The sequence below is a fragment of the Urocitellus parryii genome, chromosome 8, assembly GCF_045843805.1.
Source record: "Urocitellus parryii isolate mUroPar1 chromosome 8, mUroPar1.hap1, whole genome shotgun sequence".
Classification (NCBI taxonomy): Eukaryota; Metazoa; Chordata; class Mammalia; order Rodentia; family Sciuridae; genus Urocitellus; species Urocitellus parryii.
This window is the reverse complement of record NC_135538.1, coordinates 105,471,679-105,487,684: the sequence shown is the minus strand read 5'-3', so window position 1 is coordinate 105,487,684 and position 16,006 is coordinate 105,471,679. Positions and strand designations below refer to the sequence as shown.

Here is a 16,006-nt window from a genome sequence, read left to right as displayed (position 1 = left end):
ATCTTACAGCTTCCAGAGACTTCAAACTTGGGAAAAGTCTGATTCTCAAATCAGGATATTGCTTCCCTTAAATAACACAGTCCAAGGCCTGTACAGCAACTTTAGTTCACAATATTTCCAGCTTCTACTTGACCCTGTAAGTGGTAACACTAAACAGAAGTCAGAAAAAAAGAAAGAAAGAAAAGAAAAAGGGTGGGGAGGACAGGATCAAAACAGCTTTTCTATCTAATTTTTTGTTCCCTCCAACATTCTGGTCTTGGAGTGGCCATGAAGGATCTGCTTGACTCTTGTGGATTGCTTTCCTTTGGGGAGGGGGGGGGAATGACAACACAAACATTTTAGAATTCTTTGAGTGGGCACTGGGATCTGAGAAGTGAGCTTTTCATATAAATCTCCAAAGCTGCCAACATGAAATTCCAAAGGTGCAGGTAGGATCGGTCTCCACAAGGAGCAGTAGGGCAAAGGGCTCCTTTGCCTCTAAAGAACCAATTTGTGTTTCAAATATCTCTCAGGAACTTGACACCTTGAAGCTACCTCCTCCTAGGGAATCTGAGTAAGTCCTAGAATAGCTTTCTTAAGGAGAGCAGCAAGACTCATCGCTTTGTGAAAGCTCTGCCTATTCATCCTCTGGGCTGCAAGCCTGAACTCTGGGGTTCAGGGTGCCCCCATACCACTCCCATGGCTCAACACTGCCCAGCCTGGGAGGGGATGGGACCTCTTTCATACCTGGCTCTGCCAGATTGGAAATCCTGCCTAGAGGGGAATCTAGAAATCAAAGGAGGGCATCCTGGGGAGAGACTAGGCTGAGGAAAGCAAGTGTCACTAAATGAGAGGTGTAATTTTGAAAAAGAAACATAAACAGTTTAAAACCCAGCAGGGAAAACTTTTGTAATAGGCTGGGACATCAGAGACAGATCACTTCGCAAGCATGCAATAAATCACAACTGGTCATATGAATACGTTTTTGGATTACAAAGGTAGCAGAGACCAAAAGATTGTTATCAGGTTTACGTCCACCTGAAACTTTCTCCCAAACAAACAAACAAAATCCTATTTACCCGGCTTGCAAAGGAGAACCCTTTGGGGGAAATAACCGCCCATTCCCCCCCCCCCGCCCCCCAAGCACCAAGGACTCCTCTGCTCAGCTATCGGAATATTTCCGGAGAAACTTTGCATTCAGAAAGTTTATCCCCCACTGTGAAAGGTCTCTGCGCTCTGGCAGCTTGGAGACTCCCCTCCCCCAAGTCCTGAGGACTCTTTCTGCTGGCCCTGGAGGCCACTCTCCTTCGGCCTCAGGTTTCCGGTTCTGCAGTGTCGGCACTGAGGACTGATCAAATGTTTCTTTCTCATTACTTCGGGGCACGGGGAAACGCTGGCTGCCTCAGCCTTCCTTCCTCCTACAGGTTGCAAATGAAGTACAGCAGCTTTGTCCAAGGAGCAAGGCGGCTTAATTTAATTTTGCACTGCGCTCCTTTATCCCAGTCTGACCGCGAGGTTTCCCCTCACCAAATGCTTAGCGTTTCCCGAGTCCCCTATATAATGTTGATGCTGACAGTAATAATAACTTCAGGGAATGGGGTGTTCATTTTCTGCTCTCTAAGTCACAAACCAAGAAATCACCTTCATTTCCTTCGTTTTGATTTTGGTGGCTCTGAGTAAAGCGAGGAAGAGGATTTGAAGAAATGTTATTTTTGCTTTGCCAAAATATCACCAACATCATATCAAATATTCTATCAATAATATTTCCTTCTCTCTCTCTTCCCTCCACCTGTGGGTGGGTTCAGCCAGGTTCCTGCCATGTCCCTACACCTGCAGTTGTCCTTCAAGACAAGTCAAAATCCCACTGGGGAGGACCGGACTGGCAGTGATGACCGCGGATCCTGCAGCAGGTTTGACAAACTGCGGGACAACTCTCCAAGAAGACAACCACCTGCCACGTTGCCCCTCACTCCATTCCGCCCTGGCGCCCCGAAGCGAGGCGCTGACCTGCAAATAGGTCATGCCGGGGACCTCAAGGGCCCGGGACTGCCTTCCCTAGGGAGGGTACAGAGTCCTAGCGCGATCCGCGCCCGGGCACGTGAGCCTGCGCCAGTAGGAGCCCGGCTGGAGGCGCTGCAGGTGCTGCGGGAGCGCGGACGGCGACCTACCTTCACGAAGAGCTCGATCTCGGGGTCCCTGTCGTCCCCGTTAGCTGTGGCCGAGTCTGTCATGCCGTCGGCGCCTGGGGCCACGGTCCCGAGCCGGAGAGGCGCCACCTCTGCAGCTCCGGGGCCAAAGCTCCGCCGCTTCTGCTCCTGCCCAGCGGGGCCTCTTTTCAGAGCGGTGTTTAGAATTTTTTTTTTTTTAAACCATCTATTTCCCTAGCGGAGGCAGTCGGTGTCGAGAGATCTGTGTCCTAGGTGATCACATGAAAAGGGCTGAATCCAGGAGGGGGCAGGGAGCTGAGGGGAAAGGCAGGTTAAGGGGTGACAACAGGTCCTGCGAGCAACAAGTGCGGGGCTGCCGGGAGGTGTCACAGGATCCGCGACTGTCAGCTATCCCGCCGCTGCGGCCAACGCGCCCAAAATAGCCAGAGGCTGGGGGGCGGGGTCAGTACGGGCGGGGACTGGGGGGGGGGGACACCTTGGGAGCTCCGGTACCGCCCCACGACCCCGAGCCTTGAGAGCCACCGAAGGAGCTCCGCCACAGGAGGATGTCCCGGGGAGGATAAAGAAGGGAAGGAGAGGGAATGGGGGAGAAGAGGAAGAAAAAAAAAAAAAAAAAAGGTTAGCAGAAGGGGAAAGGAAGGGAGGGGAGGGGACTCTCGTTTTATGTTTTTCATTTAGCATAGCTCCTTCAAGTTACTCCACTACCTGAACTACCCACTTGGAAAGTTCTTCCTAGAGAGGCTTAGGGCAGGGAGGAGAAGTGGGGGAACGAAGAAGAGAAGAAAAGACCCCTAGCACAGGTCGTTTGCCATCCTCATCCTCGGGCTGAGCAAATAGACTGCAGGGCAGGAGTGGCATGTAAGGCAGAGGGGGTGAGCCAACCGGGTCAGGTGCTGCCGCAGGGGCTGCCAGAGCCAAGGATCCATGTCTTTCCACGTTCTGGATTATTTTTGTCCTTCCCCTTCACGTTCCTCCCCCCACCCCCACCCCCTTCCTTTCTCTTCTTTTTCTCCCTGCCTTTTCTATCCTTATTCCATTTCTATTCTGTGTGTGTGTGTGTGTGTGTGTGTGTGTGTGTGTGAAGTACTACACATACTGGGAAAATGCACATATTATAGGTGTACATTTGAATGAATTTTTACAATCTGAACCCACCCATGTAACCAGCACCAGATGAAGAAATGAAAGGTTGACTACCCTCCAGAAATTCCTCTCTCCTCTCTATTTCTCATCAGCTGGGGTACTCTTGCCTGGAATCTTGGTGCTGGCTTCTTTTGTTGTTACATTGATGAGATTTATCCATTGTGCTGTGTGTAGTTGTAGATCATTCATTTTTTACTGCTGCAAACTTATTCATCCATTCTTCTGTTAATGAATATTTGCATAGTTTCCAGTTAATGAATACCATGGATACTTGTGCTGTTAGCATTCTACCTATCAAATATCCTTTCATTGGATCTGTGGATGCTTTTCTCTTGTAAATATACTTATAAGTGGGATTGCTGACTCATAGAGTGTGAAAATGTTCTTGATAAACACTTAGGTATGGTTTTCTAAAGTAATTGTACCAATATACATTCCTAGCCTTTGTTTCTTTTAAAAATAGTTGCTAAGTCTTTGCACCCGAAGTCTGGTCAACTTCTTTTTATTTTCTTTGCCTTCTCTTTAGTTAATTTCATTTGTGTTCTGTCTTGCCTAACTTATAAATATATACTGTTTCACAGTTTCTCTCTTTATGATAAAAACATTAATTCCTTAACAAGAAAAACAAGTAATAGTATTTACTATGTGTCAGAGAAATATACTGAGCACTTTACATGCCTTTACTTATTTAATCTTAACAAAGAGTGTTATTTTCCTGATTTGACAAGTGGGGAAACTAAGGCATGGAGTATTTAAGTAACTTGCCCCTAGCCATCCAGCTAGGAAATGGCAAAGTCAGAATCCAACTGCAGACACCCTGAGCTCTCAAATACTCTATCAACTGCTTCTTGCAAACATAGTATATATGTGTAGGTCACTTGAGGGAAACAAAACAGGCCTGATTTTTTTTCAAACTTTTTATTTTTTGGTACCAGGGATTGAACTCAGGGGCACTCGGCCACTAAGCCACATCCCTAGCCCTATTTTGTAGTTTATTTAGAGACAGGGTTTCACCGAGTTGCTTAGCACCTTGCTTTGGCTGAGGCTGGCTTTGAACTTGACATCCTCCTACCTCAGCCTCTAGAGCTGCTGGGATTGTAGGCATAATCCCACCACCACGCCTGGCTAGGCCTGATCTTAATGGAGATTAAAATCCATTTCAGAATAATATTCACACAAAAGGAAAACCAAGGCTGCCACATAATAGGGCAGATGGAGGGTGCTATGGATCTGAAATGTCCCCCAAAGACCTATGTGTTAAAGGTTTCATCCCTAGATCTTGACACTATTGGGAAGTGGGAGAACCTTTAAGAGGTGGGGTCTAGTGGGAGAAGGTAGATCACTGGGGTCTTCCCTCAGAGGGGATCATGGGGCCCTGCCTTTCTTCTCTCTCTTTTTGTGAGCCTCCTTTACCCCAAGCTCCCACCAGGATGAACTGTGCTGCCACAGGCCCAAAGGAACAGAGACCATGGGCTGAAACCTCCCAAACTATAAGCCAAAATAAATTTCTCCTCTTTTTCAGTTGATCTATCTTAGATATTTTGCATAATGATGGAGAGAGCTGGCTAACACAGAAAGGCTATATGGGTTGGCATGTAGATGGACTATTTATCATGGTTAGGATGATGGGGAGAAAAGGCATTATGAAGCAAAAAGCATTTTGGCTGAAACTTCCTGAATGGTCAGACATCTAACAGAGAAGTGGACATAGTGTCCAGACCACCATTTATGGCAGACGGTTTCCCTATGGAATCCATGTGCAAATTACTGAAGAAAGTGTCGCCAAGCCCCACTTGCAACCCTTGGGTACCCTACAGTTTAATCAAGGTGAGATTTAATTGCTCCCCTTCTCCTTGGTTTCAGGCTTACATCACCAAAGCCTTTAGATAAACAGTCACCTTCACAGCTGTTCATTCCAAGCCAATGACTACATACTCCAGGGAAGGACCAAGGCTCAGAGGGAGGCTATGCATTCAATGTCTGATGCGCAATCATTGCCCTGAGCTGGCATGTGGACAACATTTGTAATAGCAATGCAGCAGAAGAAAATAAAATTACAAGCATAAAATGCCTTTGAGGGTTTTTTTTAAAATGAAAAACGCTTTATAGGAATTTTATAGATCATATTCTAAGCCATGTGTGGTCTGGCCTTCCTTTCCTTAATCCCAAACCTGGCAGAGTTAACTTTCACTTTATCTTCTCCAACTATCTACTATTCCCTTTTAATCACAATTTCTAGAAAATACCTATGATTTGTATATCCGCAGATAACTGAGACACTGGCGTTATAAACTTTTTGTTGCCAAAAAAGAAAAAAAAACCTGCATTGGCTATCAACTATTTCTGTGCCTATTTCTAGTTTTAATTATACATTATGCTTTAGTCCAAGATGATAAAAGACTTTTTTTGTACCCTTTACTGTCAAAACATAATTGGTTAGTCAATAAAAACATTGTATTTCTCATTTTAACTGATTATTTCACAAACTTGATGCAAAATTTTTATATTCTTTATTAGAAAAACATTGAAAAAACATTTTTAGTGCTCACTTTGGCAGCACATATACTAAAATTGGAACTATATAGAGATTAGTAAGACCTAAATGAAAGGATAATATGCAAATGAGGTAATATCAATATTTTTGTATAAGTGTTGAAAGCAAAAATTGTTACATATCTGGTGAGATTTGATATATTGATCGTTTGGTTGTTTTTTGTTTGTTTGTTTGTTTTGGTGCTGGGGATTGAATTTAGGGCCTTGTGCATGCAAGGCAAACACTCTACCAACTGAGCTATATCCTATATCCCCAGCCTGAGTTTTTGATATAATAGATTTAATAATATGACAATTGCAACATAAAGAATCAAGCACAAAGTGATTTATGTAGTTGTAAGTTTTATGTGCTTCACTTGAAATGGATTAACTACTAACTATAAGTGTGACCTATTTTAACCCCCTAAAAAATCAACTATTTAATTATACCAAGAGGTACAGAAAAATGCCAAGAGAAAAGTTAAAGTGGATTGGCAAGAAATATTTAAATAATCTAAAAGGCAGGAAAGGGAAACAAGAGAAGAAACTGAAAATTAATAGTAAAATGGTCTTCCTGAATCCAGTATCAATACTTATACTAAATATAGATAATCTAATTGCATCTATTAAAAACTGGAGATTTAATTAAAAAGATAGAAAAGCTAAACTTGCCATGCAAACACTACTCAAAATAAAACTAGTGGATATGTTAATATCAGCCAAAATAGACTTCAGAACAAGGTAAGTATCAGGGATAAATAGAAATATTACATAATAATAAAGAAAGTCAACTCACCAAGAAGATATGGCAACCTTAGACATGTATGTACCTAATAACAGAACTTTGATATAGATGAAGCAAAAGCTGACAGAACTAAAAGAAGAGACAAACACACAATTACTATTAGAGATTGCAAGTCTCCCCTCTGAGTAATTGATAGCACAAGCAGACAAAAAATCATCAAAACATAGAGGACTCAAGATAACACCATCAATCAACTTTACATAATTAACAATTACGAGATATCTTACCCAATCAACAATAATATTTACACTATTTTCAAGTATACATGGAAAATTCACCAAAATAGAACATATTCTGGGTCACAAAACATGTTTTTTAAAATTTAAAACGAAGTCATACAAGGTATATTCTCTGACCATAATGGAATCAAATAGATTAATAACAGGAAGAAACTTTCTTAATGTTCAGAAATAAGCAACACACTAAGAAATTCATTGATCAACAAGGAAGCCTCAAGGATAATTGAGTACTATGTTGAACTAAATGTAAATGAACACACAACATATCATATTTTGTAAGATACAGCTACAACAGCGCCTAGAGGGAAATTCATACTTGAAACACTTATTTGGTAATAGAAAAGTTCTCAAATCAATAACTAAGACTCCACCTTGAGGATCTAGAAAAAGCATATCCAAATGTGTACAAAGGCAACAAAAGGAATAAAATTAAGTGTAAGAACAGAAATTAATTCAATTGGAAAAAAAGGTAAAACAATTGAGGAAAGCAATGAAACCAGAAGCTGATTTTTGTAAAAGATAAAAAAAAATTGATAAATCCAGGTAGATTTTACCAGGGGAGAGAGAAATTATGTTAACAACAACAACAACAACAACAACAACAAAAGGCATACAAACTCCACAGACAAACAGATAATCATACCAGAGACAACTCCCGGTACATAAATAGGACCACTTAGATGAAATGGGCAAAATCTTGAAAGACATAAATTAATAAAACTGAGTCAAGAAGAATTGAATAGTTTTATATCAGTTAAAGATATTAAATTCATAATCGAAACCCTCAAACAATGGTAACAAAAAACCTCCAGTCCTCAGATATCTTCATTAATGAATTCTACCAAACATTTAAGAAAGAATAATATCAATTACATGCAATCTCTTCCAGAGAAGAAAAGAGGAGGAAACAAAGGACTTGTGTTCAAGATTTGGAAAGGAATTTTCACAACTCAAAGATAAGAAAACAACCTAATTAAAAAAAAAAAAGACAAAGGTCCAAATAGACATTTTACCAAAGAAGACATACCAATGGCAAATAAGCACATGACAATATGCTCAACATCATCCCATAGAGATATGCAAACCAAAGGAGAGATACTATGATGTATCTTTTTAGAATGGCTAAAATATGGACCCCTGACAAGCTGATGTGTTCACAAGAACACAGAGCAATTCTAACTCTCTTACATTGTGGGTAGGAGTGCAAAATCATACAGTCATTCTGGACAGGAGTTTGGAAATTTTATATGAAGCCAAATATATATTAACCATACGACCCATTTATGGTTTCTTGGGTATTACCTTAGAAATGAGTTTTTTCTTGTTCATACAAAAACCTGTATGTAAATGTTTACAGCAATAGTGTTCATAATTGTCCCAAACTGGAAATAACCAAAATGTCCCTCAATGGGTATATGAATAAACAAATTGTGATACATCCCCACAATGGTATATAACTTAACGATAAAAAGGAATAAAGTGTAAAACAGCTGAATCTCAAATGCACAATACTAAGTGAAGGAAGCCAGCAAGGCTGCATATTTTATGTCTTCACTTATATGACATTCTGGAATAGAAAAAAATTGTAGAGTGAAGATCAGTGGCTGTCAGGGATGGCATAGGGGGGAGTTGATTGCAAAGGGGCATCAGAAAGGAGATTTTTCAAATGCTAGAACTGTGTATATCCTGTTTGCTTTGGTAGTTACATATATCTTTGTATGTGTGAGAACATATAGAACTGCATACCAAAAAGTGAATTGTCTGTAAATTTAAAAAATGATCAAAATCCCTAAATGATATTTAAAAAATATAGAGCCACCAGTTTCTATTTTCCTATCCCCCTTTCCATACATTCTTTCTTCAAATCTCTAATATAAGTTCTCATCTTACTATTAACTTCAGAATTATAAAACAGAGCTCTAGCCCATGAGGCCTAGGGCTCTTAATTCTAGTTGATAAAATAAAGAATAAAACAAAATAAAATAAGGGCATTTAGACTGAGCAAGTATGTGTGTGTGTGTGCAAAAGGACATATACTGCAAAATGATGATCCTTATGGGGAGATTGTTCTAGAAATGCCCACCCTACCCAGTAAGAGTAGTTTCAAGCCCCAATTTTTAGGCACACCTAATAGGATCTAGGTCTACCCATTCACTCTGCCTAGAGTAGCAACTATTTTTTTTTTTAATGGGAATTTAACTTGGTTTTCTCACCTTTGCATTCTCTACAGAGGATCTCTCAGACAATCCCAAGGACTTAAAGTTTAAATTGAGGGAACTGGCAGATTTTGATGACAGCTGTAAGAGCAGAGGTCACAGTGTATCTCCTTGAGAAGATGAAGTGGGTGAAGAGGATCGGGTTGAGAGCTGGAGAGCTCCCCTTTGCACGAGGTCACAGGTTGGGCTGTGAGGAAGCTGGGGCTGGTTGCTAGTACTTTCTATTCTTTTATAAACTAACATGCCTTTGGGTGTTCCCCACATTGCCAGTGATCTTTGTCTCCACAACAATCTGCCTACTGCTGCTTAGCAAAGGGAGAGGCTGGAAAGGGGCTGGATGGAAACCAAGAGTTCTTGTCAACAGCCGTCACTCATCCCACTGATTCACTCACTACTCACTCCTTCAACTAGTGTTTTTGGGGTGTTTATTGTGTGCCAGACACTGTTCGTGCCTTTTTTAGAACCCTCTAGGAAACACAGTGTGCCTGACACTAAAGAGCAGTCTGAGCTTCTGCCTTATTCTTCTCCACCAGAACAGAAGCCCCTTGAGGATAGGAATCCAATTTTGTATTTCTCATGCATGACCTATAGGATGTAATGTTCCCTTGCTATGTCCTTGTAAACACACTGATACTGTGCTAGGACAGTGTGCACCGTCTACACATTATTGCTAATGGAATCAATCAACCAATGAAACACTGGCATAACTCTTTTATTCACAGCTTCCTCCTCTTAGGGGGGTTCTGCCCTTACATCAGTGAAATGAACATTACAGTGTGGATTTTTTAATAGATTCTAATTTGAACTAAAATGTAGGAAAGGGTTACGTAATAATAATGATAGTTAATATTTACTAAGAATCCTCCATGTGCTGGGAGCTCTGAATCCCTTATTAGCTCACTTCATATCCATAATAACCAGATGAGGCAGCACTATTAGTCCCATTTCACAAATAAGGAAGCAGAGACTGAAGGAGACTTAACTTGTCCAAGGATAATTACCAACAACAGGCCTGGAGCTCTGACCCGGCTTTCTCCATCATGAAAGCCCATACTGTCAACCATCACGCTCTATGGTGTATGTGGGGTAAGAATGAGGCTGGAGGAGGTTAGGAGCTACTAGAGATTTAGAAACTGCTTATTAATTTGATGGAATTGGTGAATGACTAGCCTTTACAAGGGATGCATAGGCTTGAGGGTCCTGGAATTTTGCTTAAACACAGAGACACCCAGTGAAGAAATGGATAAAGGAACACAGGGATCAAGTGATGGCACACAAAAATTAAACTCACATAGCCCAAGGGAAAAGAAAACTACAGGAGGCAGGAGAAAAGTGACCTGAGGTCATGTTCTGTTGCATCACTGTGCCATTTGGCAGGATTTATCACTCTGGAGATTGTCCTCACTTAATGGCCAAGCTCCTACTTTGGAGCTCTGGCAAGATCACATAAAATTATAACTATTACACAAACACATATGAAAAGTCCTGGAAGGGGCCCAAGATAAATATATGTAACATTTCTTTCAAACCCACATGACTGTTGACTAATATTACTCTGATCTAAAGTGATTTTGTTTTGGCCAACAGGTCCAGCATGCCAATTAGCCAGAGATGGTCCTTAATAACTCAAAAAAGGCATGGCGGGAAAGAGGGCAAAGGTTGGAGGAGAAACAAGACAAGGAACACTGGGTTGGGATAAGGAATGCTGGTAGGAATAGGCATAACGTTTTGTGGGAAGTAGGCAGATGCCCATGACCAAACAGATTAAAATTCTAAAATACAAGAAAACAAAAAGGTCTCAAAATTTTCCTTGGGAATCTATACCTTCTCCATTCTCTGGTGGCTCATGTTGGCCAATTCTGGGACTTGTGTCAGAAATGTGTCTGAGGTCATTTTTCCTTCTGCTGGACTTAGGAGAAACCAGAACAGGACTGTGAGCTGTTCCTGCACCCTGCCACTGTAAGACAGAGCCTGAGCAAGAGCAAAGCCAACAGAGAGAAAACAGGCCAAAGTATGGAGAGAGGAAACCAGGTTCTCATGTGTCCTCTGAATGACAGATCTCTTGGTGCCTGGAATTTGACACCCCTAGAATTTTCTGTTCTAATGGTCAGTGAAATCCCTTTTTGGCTCAGACCATCTTGAGTTGGGTTTTCTGATGCTTGCAACTGGAGACTTATAGCCACAAAGGTTAGAACCTACACAGAATCAAGAGGACCCCGGGTGTGAGATTCTGTGTGATAAAAAAGATCTCAGCGCTCTTGTAAGGTGGACAGGAGCCAACAACACAATGATGCACTTTTAAAAGGAAGCCACACCCTGGCGAACAAAAGGTACTATTTTTATAGGTCCATATTTTCATAAAAAATGCTATATTGTCTTTGTAGTTTCTTGAGTGCATTCAGAAATTGACAAAATTCCAGAGAAAGGCTATATGATTAGAGCTGAGGTGATTATAGATAGCTGAAAAAATAAAATAATAAGAATCATAAAAAGGATGTTTCAATTAATTGATTTTTTCAATAGAGATAATATCTTATAGTACAATGCAAAGAACACTAGACCAACATACAGAGATTCTGAATTCAAGACTCTCTAGCCCCATAATCTGGTCATTAACTTCTCAGTATCTTTATTTGTAAAATAAAGATAAAAGTTACCTCCCCTGAAGTTACTGTAAAGTTTAAGTAATATTATTTATCAGTATACATAGTACACCCAACACAGGGACCAACCCACAAACAAAGAACAAAAGAGCTATTTTCCCTCAAATGTATATAAGACGGGCACTGAACAGAATATTTCATAGGCAGCATCTCACTAATCCCCCACAGTAACCCTAAAAATGAGGCAACTACTATTCTTATCCCATTTTGGAGACAAATCAGCTGCTCAAGACAGAATTAGCCAGTTAGCTAAAAGTTCATAAAACTAGGATTTGAATCTAAGTCTGTTGGTCTCCCATCTTTGCAGTTAATAACCTCAATAAGTGAGCACAAATTAATATTATTAGCAATGTATGAATGAAAGTAAAATAAATAAATATAAATACAAATGCCCAGTCTGGAAAGGAAGGTGAAGAATAGCTACCAGATTGTTCAAAAAATAAAATCTTCCCCCAGGTAAAGAATGGAATGCTGGATGCCCTTCATCTTATTTATCTCCCTACATGGCATGAACTCTTTGAGCTACATACAAAATTATTCCCTTCAAGGTATAAACTATCATTGAGAAAACTGTAAATGCATTCTTGGAAACAGAAATAATTGATCTAAATGCAATTGTGCTATTATTTTTAATGCAATCTCTCCTGAAGAAGCAGAAAACAATGTGAAAGTCCTCCCCTAGATTTTCTAGGACCACCTTGTATTTAAATCTATTTCTTTTTTTTTTTTCACCATATATTTCCTTATAAATACATCTCTCTCCAATTTAGGATCTCAGAGAAATAGAATAAAACATTTCTATGTATTATTTTGGAGTGACAGGGACAGATGTGGAAATGCATGATTCTCTTTAATCCACACCTGGGGAGGTAGCTTGATTCTATTTTGTTGTATACTTTACCCAACTGTGAAAAATTTTTTTTATGATGTGCCAGAAAGATTACTTCTACCCCCACAAAACTTGGCATGCAGAAAATGAAAGATTATTACTTAGAATTCTTTCAATTTTATTCTTCTAGGAAGAAGACAGAAATACCCCAATTTGGTTAAATTAAACAAAAATGTCTTGAGTAATTGTTTTGTGCCAGGCTCTGAGTTTGACACTGAAAGAAATTAATGAATGAGACCCAGGCCTGCCAGCAAGGAGCTCAACTGACTCAGTGGTGCATGTGGGGTGGTCCCAGCTCTCACTCCATTTCTAGCCAAGCACATGAAATGCACTTTTTAGGAAAACACAGAAATAAAGCTCACGGTACTGAGAAAAGATGCTCATTGCCTAAGTTTTCATAACCAGAAAGTGAGCCTGCACTTGGATGTACACCAGCTGCCTCACAGATAAGTCCTCTTCCATTGAGATGGCAATAGCCAAAATTATCATTTTCACATTCATTGATGTAGTGCCCAATACTCTTGGAAACACACCTTGGGGAATAAAACAGCTGTGGACAGCCCATGCTTGAGAGGAGGTCGTCTTACGATCCACTGGGGGAGACAGGACAAACACTAAAGCAAACAAGTAGGTGTGTGAGTATAAATTGTGATCAAAGCTATTAAAGGTATCTATGGGCAAAAATCACAGTGAAGGAACCTCCCTGGCAGGGAGGTCCATGGGGAGGGCTCTCTGAGGAGAAGACATTTAAAATCAGATTTGAAAGATAAACAGGAGTCTGTTATTTGAAAACTGAAGGAGAAAGAGATGGGACATCTCATGAGGGACCTGGGAAGGATAAAGCATCTTATGCTGATGAACTGAAGGCTTGACTTTAGTGGCCCTATTTTATCCCCAGGAGGTCTCCATTGTGGGATTATATCTTTACCCTTCCCTGTGTAACTATTTTATCCAACCTTTGTAATCTCAATACCCTTGGAGAAAATCAGCCTGAAAGTTTTCATTCAGTGAAAAAGTTCCAGCATAAATCAATAATTATGACTCCACAGAATATATGTTGAGATTGTAGCAAATCATTTAGAAGAGAATTTCTGTTTTGCCCTGTAATTTTTTTATATCTCCAGTTAAATTCACTTTGCAAAAGTTTGTAACGTAATCCCGTGTGTGAAAAGTGAACGTTATTCTAAGACACCTTTGAGATATATATATTTTATCTCAAGATCCCTCATACTTGGTTTCGCTCATTGGCTACATCCACACCATGCCAGGTGGCAGAAATCTCTCCCAAGTGATTTTGTTTTTAAAAATAATTACATTGAAGTTAGTTCAATTACATTGAACTTAATTTTTTTAAAACCTTGAGTTTTTTAAAAAAATATTTTTTAGTTGTAGTTGGACATAATATCTTTATTTATTTATGTGGTGTTGAGGGTTGAACCCAGGGCCTCACACATGGTAGGCAAGCGCTCTACCCCTGAGCCACAACTTCAGCCCCCTAAAACCTTGATCTTTTACTACCTCATAACCCAGCCATTGTTAGGGAGAGGTTTTCCTACCCCACAGAATCCAAAAATAAACAAAGCTCCAGTACATAAAAAAATAAGGAGTCCTGTCAAACGACAGTGCTCACCCTGTACATACCAGAACAATAAAAAGAGAAGGAGCTTGCCCACACTGTGTGCACACGTGATTATGCCTCCCATTGACCACTATTTGAGCATCTTTTTTCCTTTCTCTTCCAGTAAACCCCGGGTGCCTCGAAGGCATACACAGTGTACTCTCTCTCCCTCTGTCTTTATAGTAATATGCCTCCTTCTCCTCCTCCTCTTCCTCCTCCTCTTCCTCCTCCTCCTTCTTTTTCAGAACAGTTTTAGGTTTACAGAAAAGTTAAGCAGAAAATACAGAGTTCTCATATGCCCTCTGCACCCCTGCCACCACCACCCCCACCCCGGCAGGCCCACCCTCCTCTACTATCACCTGGCACCTCAGTGAGAACATTTATTAAAGTCGATGAACCTATAGTGACACATCATGGTCACCCGAAGCCCATAGTTTACCCTAGGGCTCTCCCTTGGTGCTATATATTCTAATTTTAGACGGTTATAGTATCTTACAGAGCATTTGCACTGCCCTAAAAATCCTCTGGGCTCCACCTATTCATCCCTCCCTCCTGCCTCGCTCCTTAGTTTTGCTTTTTCTGGAGTGCCCTGAGGTCGAAATCATAGAGCCTTTTCAGACTGGCATCTTTCACTTAGTAATATGCCCTGAAGCTTCTTCCATGTCCTTCCTGTCCTTTTGGAGCATCTTTTACATTCCTTTCTCTTCGGGTTCTTCCAAGTCCTTTCTCTTGATAGCCCTAGCAAGGAGCACAGTGCCTTGCACACAGGAGCAGCTCTGTGAACACTTGGTGAATACATGAGCAAAGGTCATTCATGGCACAGTTCATTTAACAACTGTTTACTGAAGCTTTCTAAGCATGGGTTCTCTGCCCGGCACCTACAAACAATGATCTTTACATGGGACTTCCAAAAATGTTATAAAATGACAGTCCAGAGAGGTAGAAGAATAGGTATTTTTCTCATTATTTCCACTTTAACAAGATCAGGAGACTAAGATTCAGAAAAGCAAAATACCTTGTCCAAGTTTCCTAGAAAAGTAGAAGATCCAGGATAGGACTGTGGAACTCTCTGATGTCCCGCAGTGCTTATCCAGTGTGTTGTTCCCCTAAAACCAGACTCTTGGTCACTAAAACACTAATTTGTGTGACACAGGACAGAGGAGGGCTTAAAGAGACCCTCCCTCCCCTCTCCCTGTTGATGGGGAGACCTTCTTCTCTAGCAGTGCTCTTGGTTTTGATTTTATGCAGCCTAGAAAAGTCCAGTTTTTCTTTCACCACAAGCAAACTATTGCTAGGCTTGGGAATTGTTCTCCAACCAAGGAAGCAAACTGTAGCAACAGATCAACAAGCAGCTCATTCTCATTCAACACTAAAACACTGCACCGCTGGACTTCTCCTGCTCCTGTGAGAGATCACAAGGTCTTCAAGTGTCCAGGTCAAAACTCATTCAGATCTGTCTTCAGTTGTTAGAGGCCCTCAAAGGGACAATGAACTTGCCCTGGGATTCATGCCTAGCTGCAAGTAAGTTATGGGGGAGGCCAAGGAAGGCTTCTGCCTTAAAATCTGGCTCCTCCTGGATTCCTTCTTTTATTTCTAAATTTTAACCTTTAGTGTTTATCACTTTCCTGAGAGTCTCACACTCGCATTTTACTGTCTACTGGGTATGTCCCTAGGGTGCCCCAGTTCTCTCAAAGTCAACATGTACAAAAACTGCGCTAACAATCTTCTTTCCCAAATCCTCTTGTTATTCTGCA

At 40.9% G+C, this 16,006-nt stretch overlaps 1 protein-coding gene and 1 non-coding gene across 3 annotated transcripts in view; one reads left to right on the top strand and one right to left on the bottom strand.

The window, feature by feature from the left end:
- The window catches only part of Clic5 (chloride intracellular channel 5), a 146,436-nt gene that overhangs the window by 95,393 nt on the left and 35,037 nt on the right, over positions 1 to 16,006 (bottom strand). Inside the window, exon 1 of one of the 2 annotated variants that reach the window (XM_026394491.2) lies at positions 2,148 to 2,510. The exons of the other annotated variant lie outside the window; for it this stretch is intronic. Within the exon in view, the coding sequence (XP_026250276.1) occupies positions 2,148 to 2,210 (63 nt within the window). The 5' untranslated portion in view covers positions 2,211 to 2,510. Of the gene's footprint in view, positions 1 to 2,147; positions 2,511 to 16,006 lie in introns of those variants that run through there. 2 annotated transcript variants of the gene reach the window in all.
- LOC113186902 (U6 spliceosomal RNA) lies at positions 5,832 to 5,933 on the top strand. The gene has a single exon (XR_003301348.2). It is a non-coding gene; the product is annotated as a U6 spliceosomal RNA (small nuclear RNA).